Source organism: Schistocerca serialis, chromosome 3 (assembly GCF_023864345.2).
Source record: "Schistocerca serialis cubense isolate TAMUIC-IGC-003099 chromosome 3, iqSchSeri2.2, whole genome shotgun sequence".
Lineage (NCBI taxonomy): Eukaryota > Metazoa > Arthropoda > Insecta > Orthoptera > Acrididae > Schistocerca > Schistocerca serialis.
The window spans coordinates 641,705,636-641,729,067 of NC_064640.1; the positions used below are offsets into that span (position 1 = coordinate 641,705,636).

Genomic DNA, 23,432 nt, shown 5'->3' on the forward strand with positions numbered 1-23,432 from the left:
CAGTTTTAATCTCCTAGTAGTTTGAAATTTTAACTTGATGATGTCATTTACAATGCACAAAGGCAGCAGAACTGAATGCAGAAGTCTATTGCTGCGAGGGTGGATCAAAAAGTAATACCTAATGAGACACAAAAAATTTAATAATGGACACACAACAGCATAATCGATACATATCATAGCCTGAATTGTTCTCTACCCAACACTACAGTTCAACATAGTAACCACACATCTGTACACAAGTGCATCGTCGTTGATCCCAGACATCAAAACCTGTATGAAAAAATTCAAGATTTGCTTCTTGAGCCACGATTTTAAAAACCCAGGTTTTGCTGTTGTCTGAGTACTTTAACAAGTCTTTCTCCTTAAATCACTTCATCAACACATCCTCAACTGGCATCTGTGACAGATGCTGTCAGATTGTTGGTCAGCTGCTGCATGGCTTATTTGCAATGTCTGTTTCTCCATTACCAAACATCCTCACTCAATATTGCACACTTATGATACCCATTAGAGCATCCCCATATGTGTTCTTCACAGATGAGGTTAAAAAAAAGCTTTAATATCATGGGCTAAGAAACAAAACTACGTGTTTTTCCAGACTGGTTTTGATGATTGGGTTCAACAATGGCACAAATGTATACAAACACATGGTGACTATGTGGAATGGTAGCACTGAGTATGGAACAGTTCAGGCTATGAGCTGTACAAACTTTGCTGAAACATGATCATTATTAAATTTTTTTATGACAGACAAGGCATTAATTTTTTATTCACTGTCATATGTGCTGTCCAGCTCTTGTCATCTATATCAATAATACCAAGTCTTCTCCAAGCTAGAAGTATTTGCCCCAGGAAAAAATATTATCAGTGCACCAGAAGAAATAGTGGTTGTTCCAACTACTGCAATAAATCTCATTGATAATTCTCATCAAATGTAAATATGAGGGCATGCTGAAAAGCAATGCCTCTGAATTCTTTCTTAAAGTTTTTTAAATTAAACAAACTTTTTTTAAAAAGTTGAATAACAAGTACATTGTTTTTGTCCTATTGACATTTCCTACATAATGAACCTCTCAGTGATAGTATCAAATATTGGTACTGATATGTAGATGATGTACTGTGTCTGTGGACTGATACCAAAAGACAACTGAACACATTCCAAGAAAAACATACAGGTCACCATGGAGATAGGTGAAAAATCCCTTAAATGTCATTACAAACACACACAGTTTCAAAATTTACAGAAAATCTACCACAGCAGACACGGTAATGCCCTCATGTTCACAACACTCAATATCACACAAACATTCTGCCTTCCATTCCCTGGTGCTTCGCCTTATATGAACCACAATCAGACACCATAAAATGTATTGCATCAACCAATGGCTACAGCTGTGAATTAATTGACAACAGCCTTAAAAAAAGATGTAGAAGAAGAAGAAAGAAAAGACAAAAATGTTTGCCCTTTGTGTATGCTTCCACTGCAGCACCAGTCATATCTAAAACCAACTGGTGTGCTTTCCATATTTAGCCAAAACCCTCATATCCTGCAATTACAAAAGTTCATTTTGTGTGAGATGCACTGCAGCTCATACACCATTCAACAGAAAGGACAAAACAGATTTGTTAAGTAACAGTTGTGTTTATAAAATCACTTGCAATGACTGCAACAAACTGTGTATATTTGTCAGACAGACAGGCAGGGCCATAATAATTTGGCTGATTGAACACAAAAACGGCTGGAGATTACATATGTCAGACTCCACCTTTACCAAACATGTATTGAAGGAAGGACACAGATACCCAGTCCACATGGAAGTACTACATATAGCCAACACGGGAATAAAACTAAGCTCGTTAGAAGCACTTGAGATTAACAAACATGTAGCTCAAAATCCCCAGCTGGTTCTAAATGATAATTTACAGCTGAGCACATCCCCACTCTTAAGCTTCAAATGATGTAATCAACCAACCACTTACTCACATTGCCACAGTGACACATACTGCTACACAAAATTAAAATACAATAATTTCCTATTCCTTACCTTGCTTACCCCACAAATTTCAACACCATAACTTGTAATACTGTAATATTGTGTATTTTAACCAAGCACCAGGTTCAATATTGCCCATTGCATAAAATGTAATTAACAAACTAAAACATGATTGTTGCACAACATAAATGAAGAGTGCTCTGTTTAACAAATGGAAATGGAAATGAGCGTATGGCATCATTGGTCAGGAGGCCCCATCCGGGGAAGTCCAGCCGCCATGTGCAAGTCTTATTTCAGTCGATGCCACATTGGGCGGAGATGAGGACGAGAGGATGATGAGGACAACACAACACCCAGTCCCCGAGTGGAGAAAATCTCCAACTTGGCCGGGAACCAAACCCAGTCCCACCTGCATCGGAGGCGAGCACATTGCCACCTAGCTAAGCAGACAGACTCTGTTTAACAGTTTCTCATCCAATGTCAAGACTTCACAAAATTTAGTGTTATAACCATTCAACCTGTAATATTGTGTAGTTTAATTATTTATTGTGCTTAATAAAGTCCATTGTGTAAAGTGTAATTTCAACATTAAGAAACAAATTTGATGTACAACACTCTATGGAAGTGGATTGTCTCTTGGTTTATGATGGTCGCTTACCTAAGAACTAGTGTCCCATTCAGACGCTAGTCACTTGTTTCCTGAAGCTGGCCCAATAAGCCCAAAACAAGTTTGAAATAAACAAAAATCATTAGACCAAAAAAACAGTGTACTTGTTATTCAACCTTAAATACGGAATTCTTCTACGAAGAATTAACAGAAGACTCATACATTAAAAAAATCTTTAACATTCTACATCATTATACTACATGTTTACATATTTATTTCTCAACATAGTCACCCTGGTGATGAACACCTTTCTCTTAATGAGAGAGAAGTTAGTTGAGACCATCAGAACAGAATGTTTGACTTTGCTGATGGAGCCACAACCTCACCTCTGCTAGCACTGCTTCATCACTATCAAAGTGATGTCCTCAAAGGTGTTCTTCAAGTTTGGAAACATGAAAATTGGATGGGGTCAAGTCAGAACTGTATGGAGGATGATGAATGACAGTGAACACAAGATGTCAGATTTTGTTCCAGATGTTACAGCACTTGTTTGGTGTGGTGCACTACGTGTGGACAAACTCTTTGAATTCGAAACTGGATTACAGCATGCACTGACATAGTTACGCTACACAACACCATGTTACATGATCTGCAATTCAGAGCCCTTTAGTGGCAGAGGGCTGAAAATATGTAGACATGCAGTCAATCCACATGGTGATATAGATGTATCACTGCGAGCTGCACTGTCACAACATCTTTGTGATTTTATTACATAAAATGCCGGATTCCATGATTTGCCCAAGCTGAAACCACTACCTCTATTAATTAAAATCTTCACCAACTGAATTTCAATTGCTTCCTTCGCTACTGAGTGCCAGGAAGATGAAGTCGAAGCTAAAACTTTGACGTTATCATACACCATAGAGTGCCCATTAAAAGAAGAAGTCGAATTTATGCGGCTACACGCCTGAAATTTTATGGATCAGTCTTTGCGCCGTGAAAATATGAAGATGCATATATGAAGAAGTTATTGCATCCATTTGACACCAAAGCTGAAATACTTATCTCATTAGTCAGTAAAATGTCATGAAAATACATCTGTTATCATTAGACAAGATCCTTGTGACTAAGTGTCAATGCAAATCATTACAGGACCATCTCATGACAAAACTTGAAGATTAACAAATAGATCCTGAAGATGAAATCCCATAACTACCAAGTAAACCTGTTTAACTTCATTAGAATCCTTTTCATTGCTATGCAAGTTGTAGACTAAGCACTAGAAATCCAATTTGACAGGATTTACTAAAATCAAATTTTGGCATGACTTTCACAACAGATTTGTGTATGACAAACTTCAAACTGATTCTCCAAAAGAATATAGATTATAGCAAGTAATAGATATGTGACTTAGTTTATACACCACAGACATTTACACACATCAAAAAAAGTTTTGCATCATCTCTGTTCCGAGAATTCCGGACCATATAGAGAAAACTGGAATAGAGATCAACATAAACATCATTTCCGCCCTTTTTATTGCTCATGAAAACCACACACAGCATGTTTTACCACCACACAGCAAGACCTTCAGAGGTGGTGGTCCAGATTGCTGTACACACCAGTATCTCTAATACCCAGAGCACGCCTATTGCATTGATGCATGCCTGTATTTGTTGTGGCATACTATCCACAAGTGCATCAAGGCACTGTTGGTCCAGATTGTCCCATTCCTCAATGGCGATTCAGCGTAGATCCCTCAGAGTGGTTGGTGGATCACGTTGTCCATAACAGCCCTTTTCAATCTATCCCAGGCATGTTCAATAGGGTTCTTGTCTGGAGAACATGCTGGCCACTCTAATTGAGCAATGTCATTATCCTGAAGGAAGTCATTCACAAGATGTACATGATGGGGGTGCAAATTGATGTCAATGAAGACAAATGCCTCACCAATATGCTGCCGATATGGTTGCACTATCGGCTGGAGGATGGCATTCACATATTGTACAGCCATTTACGCCTTCCAAGACCACCAGCAGCATACGTCGGCACCACATAATGCCACCCCAAAACAGCAGGGAACCTCCACCTTGCTGTAATCACTGGACAGCGTGTCTAAGGCGTTCTGCATGACCAGATTGCCTCCAAACAAGTCTCTGACGATTGACTGGTTGGAGGCATATGCGACACTCAATGGTGAAGAGAACTTGATGCCAATCCTGAGCGGTCCATTCGGCATGTTGTTTGGCCCATCTGTACCACGCTGCATGGTGTCATGATTGCAAAATTGGACCTCGCCATGAACGTCGGGAGTGAAGTTGCCCATCATGTAGTCTACCACACACAGTTTGAGTCGTAACACGACATCCTGTGGCTGCACGAAAAGCATTATTCAACATGGTGGCGTTGCTGTCAGGGTTCCTCCGAGCTACAATCTGTAGGTAGTGGTCATCCACTGCAATAGTAGCCCTTGAGCGGCCTGAGCGAGGCATGTCGCCGATAGTTCCTTTCTCTCTGTATCTCCTCCATGTCCAAACAACATCACTTTGGTTCACTCCGAGACTCCTGGACACTTCCCTCATTGAGAGCCCATCCTGGTGCAAAGTAACAATGTGGACACAGTCAAACCGTGGTACCGAGCATCCAGGCATGGTTGAACAACAGACAACATGGGCCGTGTACCACCTCCTTGGTGGAATGACTGGAACTGATCGGCTGTCGGACCCCCTCTGTCTAACAGGCACTGCTCATGCATGGTTTGGGCGGGTTTAGTGACATCTCTGAACACTCAAAGGGACTATGTCTGTGATACAATATCCACAGTCAATGTCTATCTTCAGGAGTTCTAGGAACCGGGTTGGTGCGAAACTTTTTTTGTGTGTGTACAATGAGAGTTCACTGCCTCAATGTAATTTTATATGGGAATATCTGTAAACATTATTAGTATGTATGGCAACTTCACTATCTTCATTATCCACTTTGTGTGCTAAAAATTAGTATTAAACAACGGAAAGTTCAGGGTGGCATAACAACAATACGGAAAGGACAGACTCCCTGCTAATCACATAAGGAGGCATTGAGTTACAGAAAGACACAATGAAAACAATTTGTCTTTCTCTCACTGGGCCTGTCTGCGACTCAGTGCCTCCCCTATGTGGTGAACAGCAATCTATCCTTTTCAAAAATTAACCAGGCACCTGCTCCAGAGGCAGTGTTCACTGAACAGTCACTGAGGAGACACTGCTGCTACTCCTTTGGTTCATCTGGATGGTCAGTTTCTCAACAGTTGCACATCTGGTCACCTGTACACATGTCTGCAGCTGTTGTTCATCCCTGTCATCTACAGCATGTGGTGCACCACAGCTGCCTCAGTGCTGGGTTCAGATAGTGCCACTTTGCCATGCACATATACTTTAACCTTAGCAGCACAGGAACAGTTAACAAATAAACTCAGTTGTTTCAGAAATGCTTCCACCCTTGGCCCAAAAGCCAATGATCGTGCCCTTTTGAATATCAGATAAATCGCCCTGTTTCCAAATTAAGATAACAACTCCACCGTTTTCCTCATCCCCTAACGTGCTTTATCTACCTTCCACTGCTAGTACTGCTATCTGTCATCTGTGAGTGTTTACTGCATGTTGATGTCAAACATAGGCAGAGCTCACATTAATGTGACAGGACCATAATGGAAAAGAAATCTCCACAATCTAAAACTGATTGTGAGATATGCCATTCTCAAAGTAAAATACTTACCTATTGGGGTATGTCACCTAGGAATTACTAAAAGTGGCTGGGCTTCATTTAACCTGCTTATAGTCGACCCCAGTGTGCAGATGCGTTTCCATCATGTGTGCCTCTCCTGGCCTGTTCAGTTGCTATGTAACATATTTAAGTGGGCATAGTTGTTTGTAAAAGTTTGTTTGACTTTGTAATTTAGCTTCTTAGCATTTTACTATCCTTCCTTTACTTTCTTTTTAAACAGATCATCTGATGAAGGCTGGCTAAGAAGTCAAAATCAGTTAATGCTACCATTTGAGTGACCGAACTGTAAATTACAATAAAAGAATCTCAAACCATTTTTTTTTTTTTTCTTCCACACAGATGAATGCACAAAGCAAAAACTGAAATAAAATTCTCACACGTACTGATTGTGCTTGGGATAGTAACACTTCAATAAGGAAAAGAAATTAAGAAATAAGAGAAGAAATTTTTGAATCTACATGTTAGCAACGCTTAAATAATATTAGAAAGTTATTCTATCAAATGAAATTATTCCACAAAACATACCACTTAACTGACATTTTTAAAATGTATCTGGCAATTTAATAAATATTTTACCTCTCTCGCTAAGCTCAAGAAATGATTGTTTAAGTGTGAATTGGACATTATTTCCACTAAGTCATCATACTCTGGCATATTTTCATTCAACTCTAAATACACCTGCTGCCTTCCCAACATAAACGCCAACTGTTTCTGGACGGACCTATAGAAACAACAACAAAATATGCAATGTTTTATTCACAAACACTTCACATCATATATAGTATCTCAATGAACACTCAAAAATAAATTCAAAACATAATATATAGTAACAATAAATAAGGTCACAAGGAATTAAAGCTGTGCAAAAATAAATAATGCACCAGATACTCAATTGGCATAAAGAAAATGCCACAAATTTAGAAAAAAAAATGAAGTACAATAAAAAAGTCTGAGAGGTACTTCACTTAACAAATTTTGCATGAAATATAAATACGATTTTAACACTACAGTGCTTTACTAGGCACGGTAACGTTGGAGGTGATACATGCCTACCTTTCTCCAACCTTCAAACTGACTTACCAAGCTAGTTGTAGGGGAACATGGAGTCTAACATGGACTCCCAGCTACAGCACAACTTGCCAATGGCATTTTTCACATTAATATATCATTGCTAGAGGTGTGAAAAGATAAGTAACAGATAAAAGAAGGGCTAATTGAAGACTGAATCCGGTAACTTAGGATTTATAGTCTGAGCTGCACTGAAATATAAATACATAACAATCATGAAATTTATTAAAATTGTGTTCTTGTCAGTTTATGGGGAAAATTAGTTCCCATGGCGAATTCGATTAATAAGAAATCTTTCTCACATAAAACACCACCAAACACATCTAGGGAATTTCTGTCACTAAAATAAAAATTACCACCATTTTCAGACTTATGGAGAAAAAAAACTGATGCCTAGAATGCAGGGAAAAAAGAAAGAAGAGAAAAACAAGAAGTGTGGACCCATGACACGAGAGATATATTCCTAAGCCCTTGCATGTACAAACAGCAGTTGGTTATTTCATCACATCTGTGTGGACCTTGCAGTTTACCTTTGATCAACATCTGAATACAGGAATTCACAATAAACAAATAATACTGAACTGCGTTACTTACCAATTGTTCACATGAAGAAAGATGAAGGGCCAGCAGTATTGTCAAGAACATCGTTTTCCAACATAAAAGTATCTCTGGTTTGCTTTGTGAAACACCAGTGGCTGACACTGAAGTAGTAGTGTATGACTTCTCTAGGTCACATATTATGTCTTTTCAGATAGCTTTGAAGCAGGACTTGTGGGGGCAGCTAAGTGACAGATGGATGCTGAAGAGTGTAGATGGGAAAATGACAGGGTGTAATTAAAGTGATTGCTGACAACACACTACACACAGATTTCAAAATTTAAATATTACACAGGAAAACCTATTTAGTGTACATGATGTGCTGGTGGAACCAAATGATATGAAAACTGGGCTGGAGATTTCATTAGGAAACCATGAACATTTCTCTGCCTAAGTCTATGAAAACAAAAAATATTAACTCCCTGGATGAAAAATTCAGATTACAGTTGAAATGAATGATGATTTTAACACATAAATGTAAGCACGACATTACAGAATATGAGGCACCTTGTGGTACAACTTCTACTGCAACTTACTTGGATAAGCCCTTGTAAAATTGGATAGAATCCATGTCAAAAGACCATATTTGAAGACAAGACGAAAACTTTTTCACCTGGCATATAGATGGTGTAGCCGATCAATGAATTTTTTTATACGGCTAAATGTTGTTTAACAATGCAAATCGAACATCAATTTGATTTTTTGAATAGTCCTGTTTCTAAAGCTGTCTACAGCAGTCATGTACTGGACATTTCAATTCAATGAATTAACTAGAACACCACTATGACACTGTCAAAATCATTGTCTCCAATGATTTATCAACAACAAAAATGAATCCAAAATTAGAGCAAGTTTACAAGGAGTCTACCCTTTACTTTCCAACAATAAAGAAATGGGCAACTGAGTTTAAATGTAGCCATATTTCTCTTGCAGATAATCCACAAAAAGGAGTCTCAAAATCGCAACCACAGGTGAAACCATGAAAGTGCAAACCATGATATTGGGTTAATATGACTGAACACAGAGGAGAAGCAAACATGATTTGTCCAGGCTGTTGGTTCTGCACAAAAAAGGTGGCTTTTATTTCATATTACAGAACTACTATGACTATATTTGATGTGGTGCATAAAAAATGGTTCAATTGGCTCTGAGCACTATGGGACTTAACATCTATAATCATCAGTCCCCTAGAACTACTTAAACCTAACTAACCTAAGGACATCACACAACACCCAGTCATCACGTGGCAGAGAAAATCCCTGACCCCGGCGGGAACCGAACCCGGGAACCCGGGCGCGGGAAGCGAGAACGCTACCGCACGACCACGAGCTGCGGACTGGTGCATAAAAATTCACCTTCTTGCTTACCGTGCAAAGGGTAAAACAGTGATAAATATTTCACAGGTCAGATGATGTTTGGTTTGTGGGGCGCTCAACTGTAGGATCATCGGCACCCATACAAAGTCTCAATTTTTTACACAGCCCAATTTTTGAACACAGTCCAGTCTAACCATTGTCACAAATAATGATGAATTGATGAGGACAACACAAACACACAGTCCCCAGGCAGAGAAAATCCGCAAGCCGGCCGGGAATCGAACCTGGGACCCTGGGACCCAGAGGCAGCAACGCTAGCCACTAGACCACGAGCTGCGAACTTCACAGGTCATGATCAACTGTAGTGAAAAATATGAGAAAAACTGCCCAGATTATTGCAAAAGTGGTGAGGAGGGGGGTTCTTTTAACTGGGAAATCCATCTGCCCTTACAGGTTAAAGTATGAATCACTAGAACATACACCCCAAATCACCAAGTATGATGTCCTTGCACTTTTACTAATGTGCACATCTAAAGGAATTTATAGCTGGAAACAATATGAGTCCAAAGAGGAGGTAGATCTCTTGGCATTACAATTCTGGCATGGAATCTACTCACTGGAAAAATGTTGGACAATATATAGAGGTTTAAAAGGAAACAATCTCAAAATGTAAGAGCATTTGGGAGAAAATGTTATTTCAATGCCAGGCCAAGAAATTTCACGTTGCACTTGCATAATGGAGTGATGTCTCGATTACACACATGGATACCTAAAATAACACTTTCATAAATAATGAAATAAATGCAGCTTCTTATGTTATCGTATCTGCCTTACAATTAGAAAAGACCTGGTTAAAAACCTGTTTAGGAGTAAAGGAGTCCCACTCTGAATAGCAGAGGCACTGAGTCATCGACAGGCACATACAAATGAGAATGAAAACTTGCTATCTTCTGGAAACTACAGACTGTTAATGAAGGTTCTAGGATATGGAATAGGCTCCTAGATATGTGACTGGCTCGAAGACTACTTAAGTAATAGGACTCAGTATGTTGTCCTTGACGGCGAGTGTTCATCAGAGACAGGGGTAACATTAGGGGTGTCTCAGGTAAGTGTGATAGGACCATTGCTATTTTATACAAACATAAATGATCTGGCGGAAAGGGTCGGCAGCAATCTGTGACAGATTGCTGACGATGCTGTGGTGTACAGGAAGGTATTGAAGATCAATGACTGACCTAGACAAACTTGGTGTGACCAATGGCAGCTGGCACTAAATCCCGAAAAATGTAAGTTAAAGCAGATGAGTAGGGAAAACAAACCTGTTCAGACACAGCATTAGCAGCATCCTGCTTGACACAGTCATCTCGTTTAAATATCTGGGGATAATGTTGCGAAGACATATGAAAAGGAACGAGCACCTCACTCTGTGCCCCAACATTTTGCCAGCATATTTAAATCTGTGTGTGTGTGTGTGTGTGTGTGTGTGTGTGTGTGTGTGTGTGTGTGTGTGTGGGCTGGGGGAGGTGCGGGCATGCATGAATGACTCAACGCCTTTGCTTATCAGTGAGTGGTGCCCTTTACTCGTAAGTTATTGACAATCTGCCCGACCTATGATTAAAAAATTGAAAATTGTCTCTGTGCAGCAAGTGGTTTTTAAAAATGAAGACTTTCCTGCAGCCCTTCACAAAAGTATCAGCAACAGCATTTGTTCTGTAGAAAATGAGGAACATGCAAAAAGTTTGAGTATGCAGCCACAGTTCTTGACTTACTACTAGGGAATCTCCCCAGTGACTGTAGCTCTCCTGACAGTTATCCTATATAGTAACACAAACAGAAAACAAAAAGTTGAACTATAGATCGAACAAAATAACTTTGTGCTTGATAAATTTTATTAGATGGAGGGAGTGAAGGGAGGGAGGAGGGGAATATTACTGGCTTGCAGCTATCCACACTTGCCAAAGCTCTGCGGGTACATCCCCAAGAGACAGCATAGCAAGTATGTGACACTTGATACAGAGCTATGATTGGCTGGCAGTTGATCCTTACCGCTTGACTTGATGAAATGCCAATCACAAAGTTATTTTAATAAAACCATAAGCCATTTAGGAAATGGTACACTAGATCAAAGTCTTATCTGTCTCGATAAATTTGAAATGAGCTGCAGTAATCTAGTGGATGGCTGGTTGTCTCATCGAAAGTACAACCATCTGTATAAATTCTAAATGTGTACATTACATTCCATAACTTATTACTTACAGATCAGGACAAGACGTGAATATTTTTTCTATTAAATTATGGTCATTTAGTTGCATCGCAACTCGCAAGGCTTGTGGGTATTGATTGAAACGGCGAAAAAGTTTAAGAGTTGCTTGTAACAATGTAGTATTCTCTGGATCAGCTACATACGGCACACAGCTGAAAGAGAAGAAATAAGATTACCACAATAAAACAGTGCACTGACAACAAAACACTATGTAAATTAAGTAACACTGCAAAACTGATAGCTTAAGCTCAACATGTTAGTCACTCAGCTCATGATACAGTAAAATAACTGACCCATTTCTGAGGCCCAATACTCTAAGAGTGGTGGGGTTATGGTGGTAGTGAAGATTGCATTAGTAAGTGAATGCCATGCCATTTTCTGTTGCCACAACAATTGAGATTTTTTTTAAAAACAATGAATCTTTTACAGTGACATAAAGAGCTTTTATGTGTACTTTTTAAACTTCATTAAACCTGTACTTTCCACACCACAACAAGTCTGGCCTCAGTTAAACAGTCTTAATGTCATTTAAGAACATCAACAAATAAAATTTCAGATACTGGGCACACAACCCTCATCAGCTGCAGAAATGACTCTTGCATAATCTTTGGCTGAATACATGGTGCAAAGCAACAGTTTTCACTACCTGGGGGTCTGCATTTCTTCAAAGAAGATAATGTTACAGTGATTGTGAACTTTGATAGTTATTGGAATATGATGGCACCTCATTGTAATGCAAAGCAAAATAACTTTTGGTTTCACAGCCCACACACTGATGTGCTATGCGGACATCTACCTCAAGTAGATGTTCCCTGGCCATTACATCTCATTGTAAAGTAACTTTGGTCATTGATGTCATCAATGTGTAATTTTTTTCTGCACAATGTTCAACTCAAACATGTACCATCACAGTCATCAGCCTACTGATTAGTTAAAAAACATAACTTCCCTAGAAAACATTTTCATTGCACACAAACTGACTGACTGGGGGTGATGGACAACTTTCATGAATTACTTCAGCAATATAAGGACTGTAAATGTACCCCACTTCTTTGATATAACTTTTAAATGTGAATAAAACAAAATGGCATAAGAAGTACTCTTAGGACATAAAAACAAACTGTTCATTGTTTGCTCTATTTAGTTTTCGTTAGCCACAAAAATGTGTCAGTTACATATGTTTTGAGAGGGGTCAATTACTTTTCCTGTACTTATTTCAACACTGTAGTTTATTACAAATTGATTGCTATTTAGAGATGAAAATTTCAACATAATTTTTAGAGAAGTAATAAAAATACTTAGGAGCTGAAACCAAGTCATAATACTAAAAAAAGTGTGCCTTTTTTTCTTAATCCAAAAGATTTATATGCATTTCAGTAGCCAGAATCCTCCCGGCATCTACCTCTTTTCTTTTTAACTATCAAAAATATCATATTTACTTTCTCTACAGAAAACTTAACTGCAAGAAATAACATACTACAACTCTGGAGGTGAATCACTGCCAGTGCATCATTTTTGTCGGCATACCACAAGTACAGAGTTACCTACACTTTGTGTGTGTATGTGTGTTTATGATAAAACTGCAGTATTATCATGAAAATGTCTACAAATTATAGAAATTATTAACTGTTTAAATGTTATTGTGCAACCACTCGAAGTAATTTTGGTGCACTTCACTTCATGATGGAACCTATTCTGTCAGTGACTATTAATTATCTCACTGACACACTATTGCAACAGATATGTTCTACAGCAGTCAGCGTTCCCCTTTAAAATGTAGACTGCCTAAAACACCAAAAAAATTGTTGCACAAAAACTAATTTTCATATTTAAAAGCAGTTATTTACTAAACCCAAACATGCTATCTCAATTAGATTGAATAGTGTAACACCCCATCTGAGATGAAAAAAATTTACAACAAATGAAGAGCAGGACAAGAAACCACAAGAACACTGTTGATTTCCTTCAGAACATATCCTACAAGCAGACAAAGTCAACTCGTAGGTCCAAAAAGTTTTTTGTCTTAAATAAATAAACTTTAAAGTAATAGACAGTTATTTTAAAAAATAGCATTTTGGGTCACATTCCATTATACTACCACAAAATTCTTGCACAGTAAGAACATTCTTTAGGATACAAAAAATTCTTTATTGAGATGAGTTGGAAAGTTATGAACAACTATTTCTTTTTCAAACAAGAATAAATAGTCAAAACTTTCCCTTACTTTCTTTTCATTTCGTATTTACATCTGAAACTTTCAGCTAGCAATTAAAAAAAAAAAAAATACACAGCAGACTTCTACCAAACTGATACGCTCTGGAAATGCAAGGCAATGTTCACATGAAATGGTTTTCACACGGACAAGTAAGATATCCATTTCCATTCAGCTCACAAACCTTTTGATGACATCCCAGTTCATTTCTATGTTGAAATAGCTTCCTTTTAGAAAGCAGCACAACTAAATAATGCATGTTCATCTGTTTTATATCAAGAAATTATATCAGTCACCAAAATGAATTCTTTATTAGGCATCTCTTTATGGATCTCAAATCAATTATAGCTATAAATACTTGCTACCAGTAAATTAACAACATATTTAGCTTATTTTCATTGATAGTTTCCAGCCATTTCACACTCATCTTCAGATTTATGTAAACCTCTGCAACTGGAGTGGCTCAGAACTAGAAAATAGACTAATATACCATTAAGTGACTAACTGCAGCTGTAGTTCCTTACATTCTAAGCTTCAAATTCTTACAAAAATCTACTCTCACATGTGTCTACATAAGGTTGGATACCGAAAAGAAACACAATTTAATTTATACTTATGAATGGCATGAAACACAACATCAAGTTATCAACTAATAGCCAAATCCGTGTACGCACATTTATCCATACAAGTGAAATACTGTATTTTTACACACTGTTAAACTGACTCTCTAGTAGAACAACTTTACTATATTCCACCAAGAATTAGTAAGTCATGCGATGTATCAAGCTCAATTTGTTAAAATTTTATAATCTTACCCTCTACACAAAACCTTGATGTGTTAACTACAGTAAACACACAATGTCTGTATTCTTATCAGTTAGCAAACGATATGATAAAGGCACTGATGCTCTCTACTGAATGTCCCACAATCCGAATTAAATCACTTTGATAAAGTCTTCTATGATACTCCTGAGATGGGATATTATTTGATAACAAAGAAATAAAACACTACAGAGTAATAAAAATCTCTTTTCTTGTTAAAAAGCCTTGCAAACAGTACCAACAATAAGTTGCTTACGTTATTTTAAGACCATGTGAAAAATAAAACTTCAATGCGCCATAAATATATTACTCATGAACATATGCCTAATGTTAGCATAATTACAACTCAGGTATCTACAAAACACAATTTGTGTTTCAAGGAATTGTTCTTACACTCTCTACATTCAACTGTATGCTCCCTGCACAGGTAACATGATGAAATATTGCTCTTAACCAAAACAGCACCCAGAAAATGGCCCAATCAGCAGGGAATAATACCAATGTATGTAAGAAACACAACATATATTGAGCAGTTGGGACACAAACCAACAGCTGTTCAGAAATATGCACCTGTAGACAACATAGCAACCATACAATTTCTGCTTAGTCACATCATGTGATAAAATTCATTCATCATAGACAAAGATCCCTCTGCCAACAAAACTTGACTGTATACTTCTATTCTCTACACAACTATGTACACTGGGAGAGAAGACCAGTAATTTTTTCATAAAGAAGTGCCTAGAAAAGTGAAACATACATCAGAACTAGAAAAAAGTGAATTCAACCAATGCCAAACATATTTTACAATCTTCTTCCCTTCAGAAATCTTGAAAACTTTTTCATATGAAACATGAAACAAAGGATAAATTCTGGATCAGAAAGAAGGGTGAGCACAGTTGTGGGAAAGATCGGTGGAAAGGCCAGACAGGGTACAAAGAAAAGGCTTCAGCAAACATCTCTACATGCTTGAGATCATTAGAAGCTCAGTTCAAGTTGGAATGAAAATGGATGCGGATGGAATTCTGTCATAATCTTGTTTGTTCAAGGAACCATCCTGAAATTCAACTGAAGTGGTTTATAGTAACAAATGAAAATTTATATATAAGTGGTTATATGGAGATTTAATCTTCTACTCCAGAATACAAGAATAAGCAGCTTCACTTGATGAAGGAGGATTAAACAATGTGAGAAAAATTAAAACCTTATGCCAGGAACACCTTTCACACACATTGCTCCGATTGCGCCATCTGAGCACGCTTCATGAACTGACAAAATGGCAATTTTCCCCTAGTTATTCTCCAAATCTTCAAAAGCTTTTGAAACTACACAGAAGCTCTCCCATGATGCTGCAGGTCTTGCATCCATGGGAGAAAGATCATAACAGCTATTTTGAATTAGCCACAACTTCAGAATTATAAGAGAATGTCTGCAGAATTTGCTAAGTATGAGGAATAACTAATGGAAAATCAGAGCTCCGAGTCAGTCAATGAGACATGCTGTAAATTGGCAGCATACTTCCCACGAAAGGTATGAGAGCCTCCTTTCAGTCCAGATGATACATAAACATTTAAGTTTTAACAAATATTCAGTGCAGCATATACTTCCCTAAAGGGAAAACATTTATCATCTTAGAGAAAGCTAGATTCAGTATGTAATATATGATACAGTACCTGCTAAGATACAGACAAACACGAGGATATGCACTTTCATCGACATATTGTTCCAACATATCAAGCTGTTCAATCTCCATCAGAAGATCACATGCCTCTGCTTCAGCATTGTGAGCCATATGATACCGAACTATTTGATGAGCTAATCCAATTAACTTCTGCTTCAATCCTGTATCTTCACTATTCACATCTGACCATTCCTTTGCAATCTCACCCGCTAAATGCCTGTAAACAGTAATTACTTCTTTTCAGTGGAACATCAATAAATTTAAAACTAGCAATAGCAATAAAAGCTTGACATTACATTTCTCCTACTGTATCACTGTCTCAGAAACAAGTAAATTAGAAAACTACATATTATCTGATCACAGAAAAGAAAAATGAAAAACTACATGTAGCAGTGTGAGGATGCAATACTGGTGACAAACTCAATTTAATACACTCTAAGACAAAAAAGACGACACACCACGAAGGTATTACCTGAATGGGGCAGAAATTGAAAGATGTGATGTAAATATACAGACAAACAAATGAGTACAGTTTCAGAGAAACTGGATAATTTATCCAAGAGAAAGCAAGTCAGTAATGCATTGGTCTCTCTCTGGCCCTTATGCAAGCAGTTATTCAGCTTGGCATTGATTGACAGAGTTGCTGGACATCCTCCTGAAGGATATCATACCAAATTCTGTTCAACTGACACATTAGACTGTCAAAATCCCAAAATGGTTGGAGGGGATTATCCACAATGCCTCAAATATTCTCAATTGAGGAGAGATCCAATGACCTTGTGGCCAAGGTAGGATTTTGCAAGCACGAAGACAAGCAGCAGAAACTCTCATCATGTGCAGGAAGGCATTACCTTGCTGAAATGTAAGCCCAGGATGGCTTGCCATGAAGGGCAATGAAACGAGGCATACACTACTGCTGTACTGTTCTACTGTAAGGGTGCCACAGATGCCAACCAAAGAGGTCCTGCTACAAAAAGAGATGGCGCTTCAGATCATCACTCCTGATTATTGGGTTGTATGGCGGGCGAGAGTCAGTTTGGTATCTCACGGCTGTCCGGTGCATCTCCAGATGTTCCGGCTGGTCGATGGGGCTCAATTTGAAGCAAGACTCATCAGTGAACACCATTCCACTCCAGTCAATAATATTTTAGACCAAAGATGTCTCTGGAGATAATTTGGACAGCAGTAGGATAGCAACCTGACTGTTGCCTGCCATATGGCCCAACAATCAGGAGTGATGGTCTGGGGTGTCAATTCTTTTCATAGCAGGACTTTGGCTGTCATCCTTGGCACCCTTACAGCACAACAGTATGTCAGCGATATTCTACACATCAATTTGTTGCCCTTCATCCCAAGCATTCCGCCCATGGTAGCTGAGTGGTCAGCATGACGGAATGTCATACCTAACGTGGCATCTGCTCGAAAGACTTGCACCAGGAGAACGGTCTACCCGACGGGAGGCCCTAGCCAAATGGCATTTCCATTTCCATGCCAAGCCATCCTGGGCTTTCATTTCAGCAAGATAACCCCTACCTGCACATGGCGAGAGGTTCTATTGCTTGCCTTCATGCTTGCCAAATTCTAGCTTGGCCAACAGGGTCGTCGGATCTCTCCCCAGTTGTGAACATTTGGAGCATTATTGGCAGGGTTCTCCAACCACCTCAGGATTCTGATGATCTAACGCGCCATTTGGACAAAATTTGATTTGTTGGTTGTGGTTGGTTGGTTGTGGTTGGTTGGTTTAAAAGCTGGGGGAGGGAAGGGGGGGACCTAACTGCGAGGTCATCGGTCCCTTGTTCCCGGTAAAATAATTACAAAAGGGAAAGAAGAAAAGAATGCAGATGTACAGCACAATAACAGGAGAAAGGAAGAACCAGAAGAATGACAGAACAACAACCAACACTACTATGGACAAAACAGGAAAATAAAACCATAGAGAGAAGCAAGAAACAGGTAGAAGGGGTAAAAACAAGAGAGCAGATGGCCATGGCTGGCCAACCATGAGAATAAAAAGGAAAAGCGAGCCACTCTGCGGCATATTAAAACATCCACCTTAAAAGCATTAGAGTGGAGACCACAAAGGGACAAAGGACATGTGCTAAAACTTATATAGAAAGATAAAACTCACCGTCACATATAAAACATAAAACTAAATTAGCTGATGAGGCGCTGTCAGCTAAAATTAATGGCAACGAGTCCGATAACTGAAGAGTCTATCGCAGGGCAGCCAAAGGACAGCCCACCAAGATATGGGCCACTGTCAGCCAGGTGCCGCACCAACACTGAGGTGGGTCACCGCAGCACAGGAGGTAGCCGTGTGTCACCCAAGCGTGGCCAATGTAGAGCCAGCAGAGAACCACAGAGCCCCTGCGAGAGGCCAGCATGGAGGACTGCCACACATCCGTAGTCTCCTTAATGGCACGCAGTTTGTTGTGCGTGCTGAGGTTATGCCATTTCGTCTGACAAAGCTGAAAAACCTTGCACCATAGTACTGAACACATGTCAGTTGCAGAGAAGCCAATTTCCATAAGCAGTTTCGGTGTAGCCTGTTTGGCCGAAATGTCGGCAAGTTCGTTGCCTGGGATTCCGACATGACCTGGGGTCCAGACAAACACCACTGAACGACCGGACTGTTCCAGGGCATAGATGGATTCCTGGATAGTCGCTACCAAAAGATGACCAGGGTAGTACTGGGCGATAGCTTGTATGCTGCATAAGGAGTCATTACACAGAATAAACGACTCCCCAGGGCATGAACGGATGTGCTCAAGACCACAAGATATAGCCACCAGCTCGGCAGTGAAAACACTGCAGCCATCGGGCTAGGAATGCTGTTCAATATGTCCTCCATGGACATACGCGAAGCCAACGTGACCATCAGCCATCAAGCCATCGGTGTAAACCATGTACATGTCAAGAATCAAGAGGAAGTAGAAGCGGAGAGCTGCAGGGTTAACTGAGTCCTTAGGGCCATGTGAAACGTGCAGGCAAAGCCGTGGCCTAGGTGTACACCAAGGAGGTGTACGTGAATGGACCTCGAGTATAGATGGTAAAAGCAAGGACTCCAGTTCGGAAAGAAGGGATCAGACACGAACTGCAATTGGAAGCCCTGACCTGGGCTGCCGATGCGGGAGATGAGCCGCTGTGGTTGGGAAAAGGGGATGATGATTCGGATGCAGAGGAGAACTATGAACGTGTGAAACGTAACTGGCCAGCAGTTGTGCACGCCTAACCTGCACTGGAGGGATTTCAGCCTCCACAAGGACACTGGTCACCGGACTCATCCTAAAAGCTCCTGTCCCTAGGCAAACGACACAGTGGTGCACTGAGTCGAGTAAACGTAACGCTAAGGGTGCCGCCGAACCATAACCCAGACTCCCATAGTCAAGGCGGGACTGAACAAGGGCTCTGTAGAGCTGCAGCAGCGTAGAGCGATCTGCATCCCAGTTGGTGTTGCTCAGGCAGCGGAGGGCATTGAGCTGCTGCCAGCACTTCCGCTTAAGCTGACGAAGCCAAGTGAATAAAGCATCGAAAACCAGTCCTAAGAATCGATATGTCTCCACTAGAGTGAGTGGATTCTCATTAAGGTAAAGTTCTGGTTCTGTATGAATGGTACAATGCCGACAGAAGTGCATAACACACGACTTTGCAGCTGAAAACTGGAAACCGTGTGCTAGAACCCATGACTGCGCCTTGCGGATGTCTCCCTGTAGGCGACGCTCAGCAACACAAGTACTGGTGGAACAGTACGAAATGCAGAAGTCGTCTGCATACAGAGAAGGTGAGACGGACGGCCCTATAGTTGCTGCTAGACCATTAATGGCCACTAAAAATAGAGAGACACGATACAGAGCCCTTCGGGACCCCATTCTCCTGTATGTGAGGGGAACTATGGGAGGCACCAACTTGGACACGGAAAGTACGAAACGACAGGAAATTTTGGATAAAAAACAGGAGTGGGCCTCAGATACCCCACTCATATAATGTGGCAAGGATATGATCACCACCAGGTCATGTCATATGCTTTTCATAAATAAAAAGAAACGGCAACCAGGTGTTGGTGTCTGGAAAAGGCTGTTTGGATGGCAGACTCGAGGGACACAAGATTATCAGTGGTAGAGCAACCCCGGCAGAAGCTGCCCTGACATGGAGCCAGTAGGCCACATGATGCAAGGACCCAACCCAACTGCCAACACAACATACGTTCCAGCAGCTTACAAAGAACGTTGGTGAGGCTGATGAGCCGATAGCTATCCACATCAAGCGGGTTTATACCAGGTTTGAGCACCGGAATGATGGGTGTTCTCCCGCCATTGCGATGGAAAGACACCATCGCACCAGATCCGGTTTAAGATGACGAGGAGATGTCACTTGTAGTCAGACGAGAGATGTTTAATCATCTGACTGAGGATCCGATCTGGCCCAGGAGCTGTGTCGGGGCAATGTGCAAGGGCACTGAGGAGCTCCCACTCCATAAATGGGGCGTTATAGGGTTCACTGAGGTGTGTAGTGAGCAAGAGGACTTTCCCTTCCAACCACTGTTTGAGAGTGGGAAAGGCTGGGGGCTAGTTCTCCGACGCGGAGGCTCGAGCATAGTGCTCAGCAAAGTGCTCGGTAATTGCGTTTGCGTTGGAAGATAACATGCTAGTGGTGTTAACGCCGGGAGCACCTGTTGGGGTCTGGTACCCGAAAACACATTTGATCTTTAACTATATATGAAGGTAGTGTCTGTTCCCGAAAGAACAGATACCATTGATGACCGTGCAGCTTATCTAGAATGAAATGATAATTAAATTGACACACTAGTTGAAAACAGGCTTTGATATACATCATTGGGCAAATGTTGAAAATGTGTGGCCCGACTGGGACTCGAACCCGGGATCTCCTACTTACATGGCAGACGCTCTATCTATCTGAACCACCGAGGGCACAGAGGGCATTACACCTGCAGGTACTTATCCCTTGCATGCTCCCCGGGTTCAAGTCCCAGTCAGGGTACACATATTGAACATGTCCCCAATGATGTATATAAACGCCTGATTGCAGTTAGGGTGTTGATTTAATTATCATCACATTTGATCTTCATCTAGACTTGGGAAGGTGACGTATGGTAACCAATGGTTGAGACATATCTCTCCCAACACTCCTGCTTCCGTTGCTTGATAAGTTGGTGAACACGGGCACGGAGCTGTTTAAAGGCTATGAGGTGCACCAGGGAAGGGTGTCGCTTATGCTGCTGTACAGCTCACCGCCACTCCTTAATTACTTCAGCGACTTGCGGCGACCACCAAGGGACTGCACAGAATTTGGCACGATATCCCTCAGGAGGACATCCAACAACTCAACCAATCAATGCCAAGCTGAATAACTGCTTGCCTAAGGGCCAGAGATGGATCAAAGTATTATTAACTTACTCAATTTGTGAATCTCTCTCTATTTTTTTTCTGAAATTGTAATCATTTGTTTGTTTATACACATATATCACATCTACCAATTTCTGTCGCATTTGGATAATTCCTTCATGGTGCATCTTTTTGTTTCTTTTTGTCTTAGAATGTATGTGTTAAACAATTAAACATTATGTGAATTTACAGAACATTATTACATCCTGCTGAGCACATATACGAGGTGCGACAATAAAGTAATGAGACTGATTTTCTTTGCAAGATGTGGCAACTCTGCCGGCTTGTGTAGGCACAATAACTTTGACCTTGGTCTATAAGCTGCTTCTAGTCCAAACGGCACACTGATGCAACTGCTCAATCGTGAGTTGTGCTGTAATAAGTTAACACGTGTTTGTGTCTCTGGTCACGAAAGTGGAACCGCATAATATTGCGCAACGGTACGCCATTTCTTTTTGCGTTAAATTGGGTGAAAACACGACGACAACTTACAGTAAGCTTCAGAAGGCTTTTGGAGAGGAAGTTATGTCAAGAGCTCAAGTTTTTCGTTGGCATAAAATGTTCAGTGAAGGCAGAACGAATGTCGAAGATGAAGACCGCAGTGGATGACCATCAACCTCACGGACGGATGTCAGCTTGGTCAGGATGCATGAACTCGTACGATCTGATTGAAGATTATCCGTGAAAATGATTGCAGAAGAACTGAACATCAATCGAGAAATGGTTTGTCTAATAATAACTGAAGATCTTGGTATGAGAACGATTTGTGCAAAAATGGTCCCCAAAAATCTCACACCACAACAGCGAGAAACACGGAAAAATGTGGCAGCCGATCTGTTACAGAAAATGGAAATCAATCCAGAATAGTTGAGCCGTGTTATCACTGGTGATGAAAGTTTGTTTTTTCAGTACGATCCAGAGACAAAATGCCAAAGTTTGCAATGGTGCTCAAAGGGATCACCCAGACCAAAAAAAGCTTGCATGTCACAGTCAAAAGTGAAATGCATGCTTGTGTGCTTCTTTGATTACAAGGGAATTGTTCATAAAGAGTGGTTGCCTCCTGGACAAACAGTTAACCAATATTATTACAAAGAAATATTAGAAAGACTTTGTAAAAGAGTTCTTCATGTCCATGCCAACATTGCTGATAATTGGATTCTGCAGCACGATAATGCGCTATCCCATATTGCTCTGTCAGTACAGCAATTTTTAACCTCAAAACAAATTTCAGTACTACCACAGCCACCTTATTCACCAGATACCAACTCTGTGCGACTTTGTTCTATTTCCAAGAGTCAAACCAGCAGTCAAGGGACACAATTTTCAAGCAACACTAGATGTCCAAAAAGTGGTGACGAGCGTCTTGGAGGATATTACAGAAGATGAGTTCCAGAAATGTTACCATCAATGGCAGAAATGCTGGAAAAAGTGTGTGCAATCAGAAGGAAACTTCTTTGAAGGAGACAACACTAAACTTGACTAAAACGGTAAGCAACATTTTTTTTTCACATCAGTCTCCTTACTTTATTGTCGCACCTTGTAAGATACTAGGAAACTGAAAATGAGTAGATGTTAAGCAGTTTTTATATATAATTAGAACGTAACACGAGAATCAGTTTTATTTACTGAGATACTGATGACAAGCTAGAGTCAAAATCCTTGCAAGAGATTGACTTTTTTGTATTACAATCCCCCATTCCATTAGCAA

At 40.1% G+C, this 23,432-nt stretch overlaps 1 protein-coding gene across 2 annotated transcripts in view; it reads right to left on the reverse strand.

The window, feature by feature from the left end:
* The window catches only part of LOC126470524 (26S proteasome non-ATPase regulatory subunit 2), a 123,434-nt gene that overhangs the window by 86,839 nt on the left and 13,163 nt on the right, over positions 1 to 23,432 (reverse strand). For both annotated transcript variants that reach the window (XM_050098443.1, XM_050098442.1), the window contains exons 4-6: positions 16,315 to 16,539; positions 11,601 to 11,759; positions 6,940 to 7,084 (exon numbers count right to left, since the gene is read on the reverse strand). In XM_050098443.1, the coding sequence (XP_049954400.1) occupies positions 6,940 to 7,084; positions 11,601 to 11,759; positions 16,315 to 16,539 (529 nt within the window). The remainder of the gene's footprint in view (positions 1 to 6,939; positions 7,085 to 11,600; positions 11,760 to 16,314; positions 16,540 to 23,432) is intronic.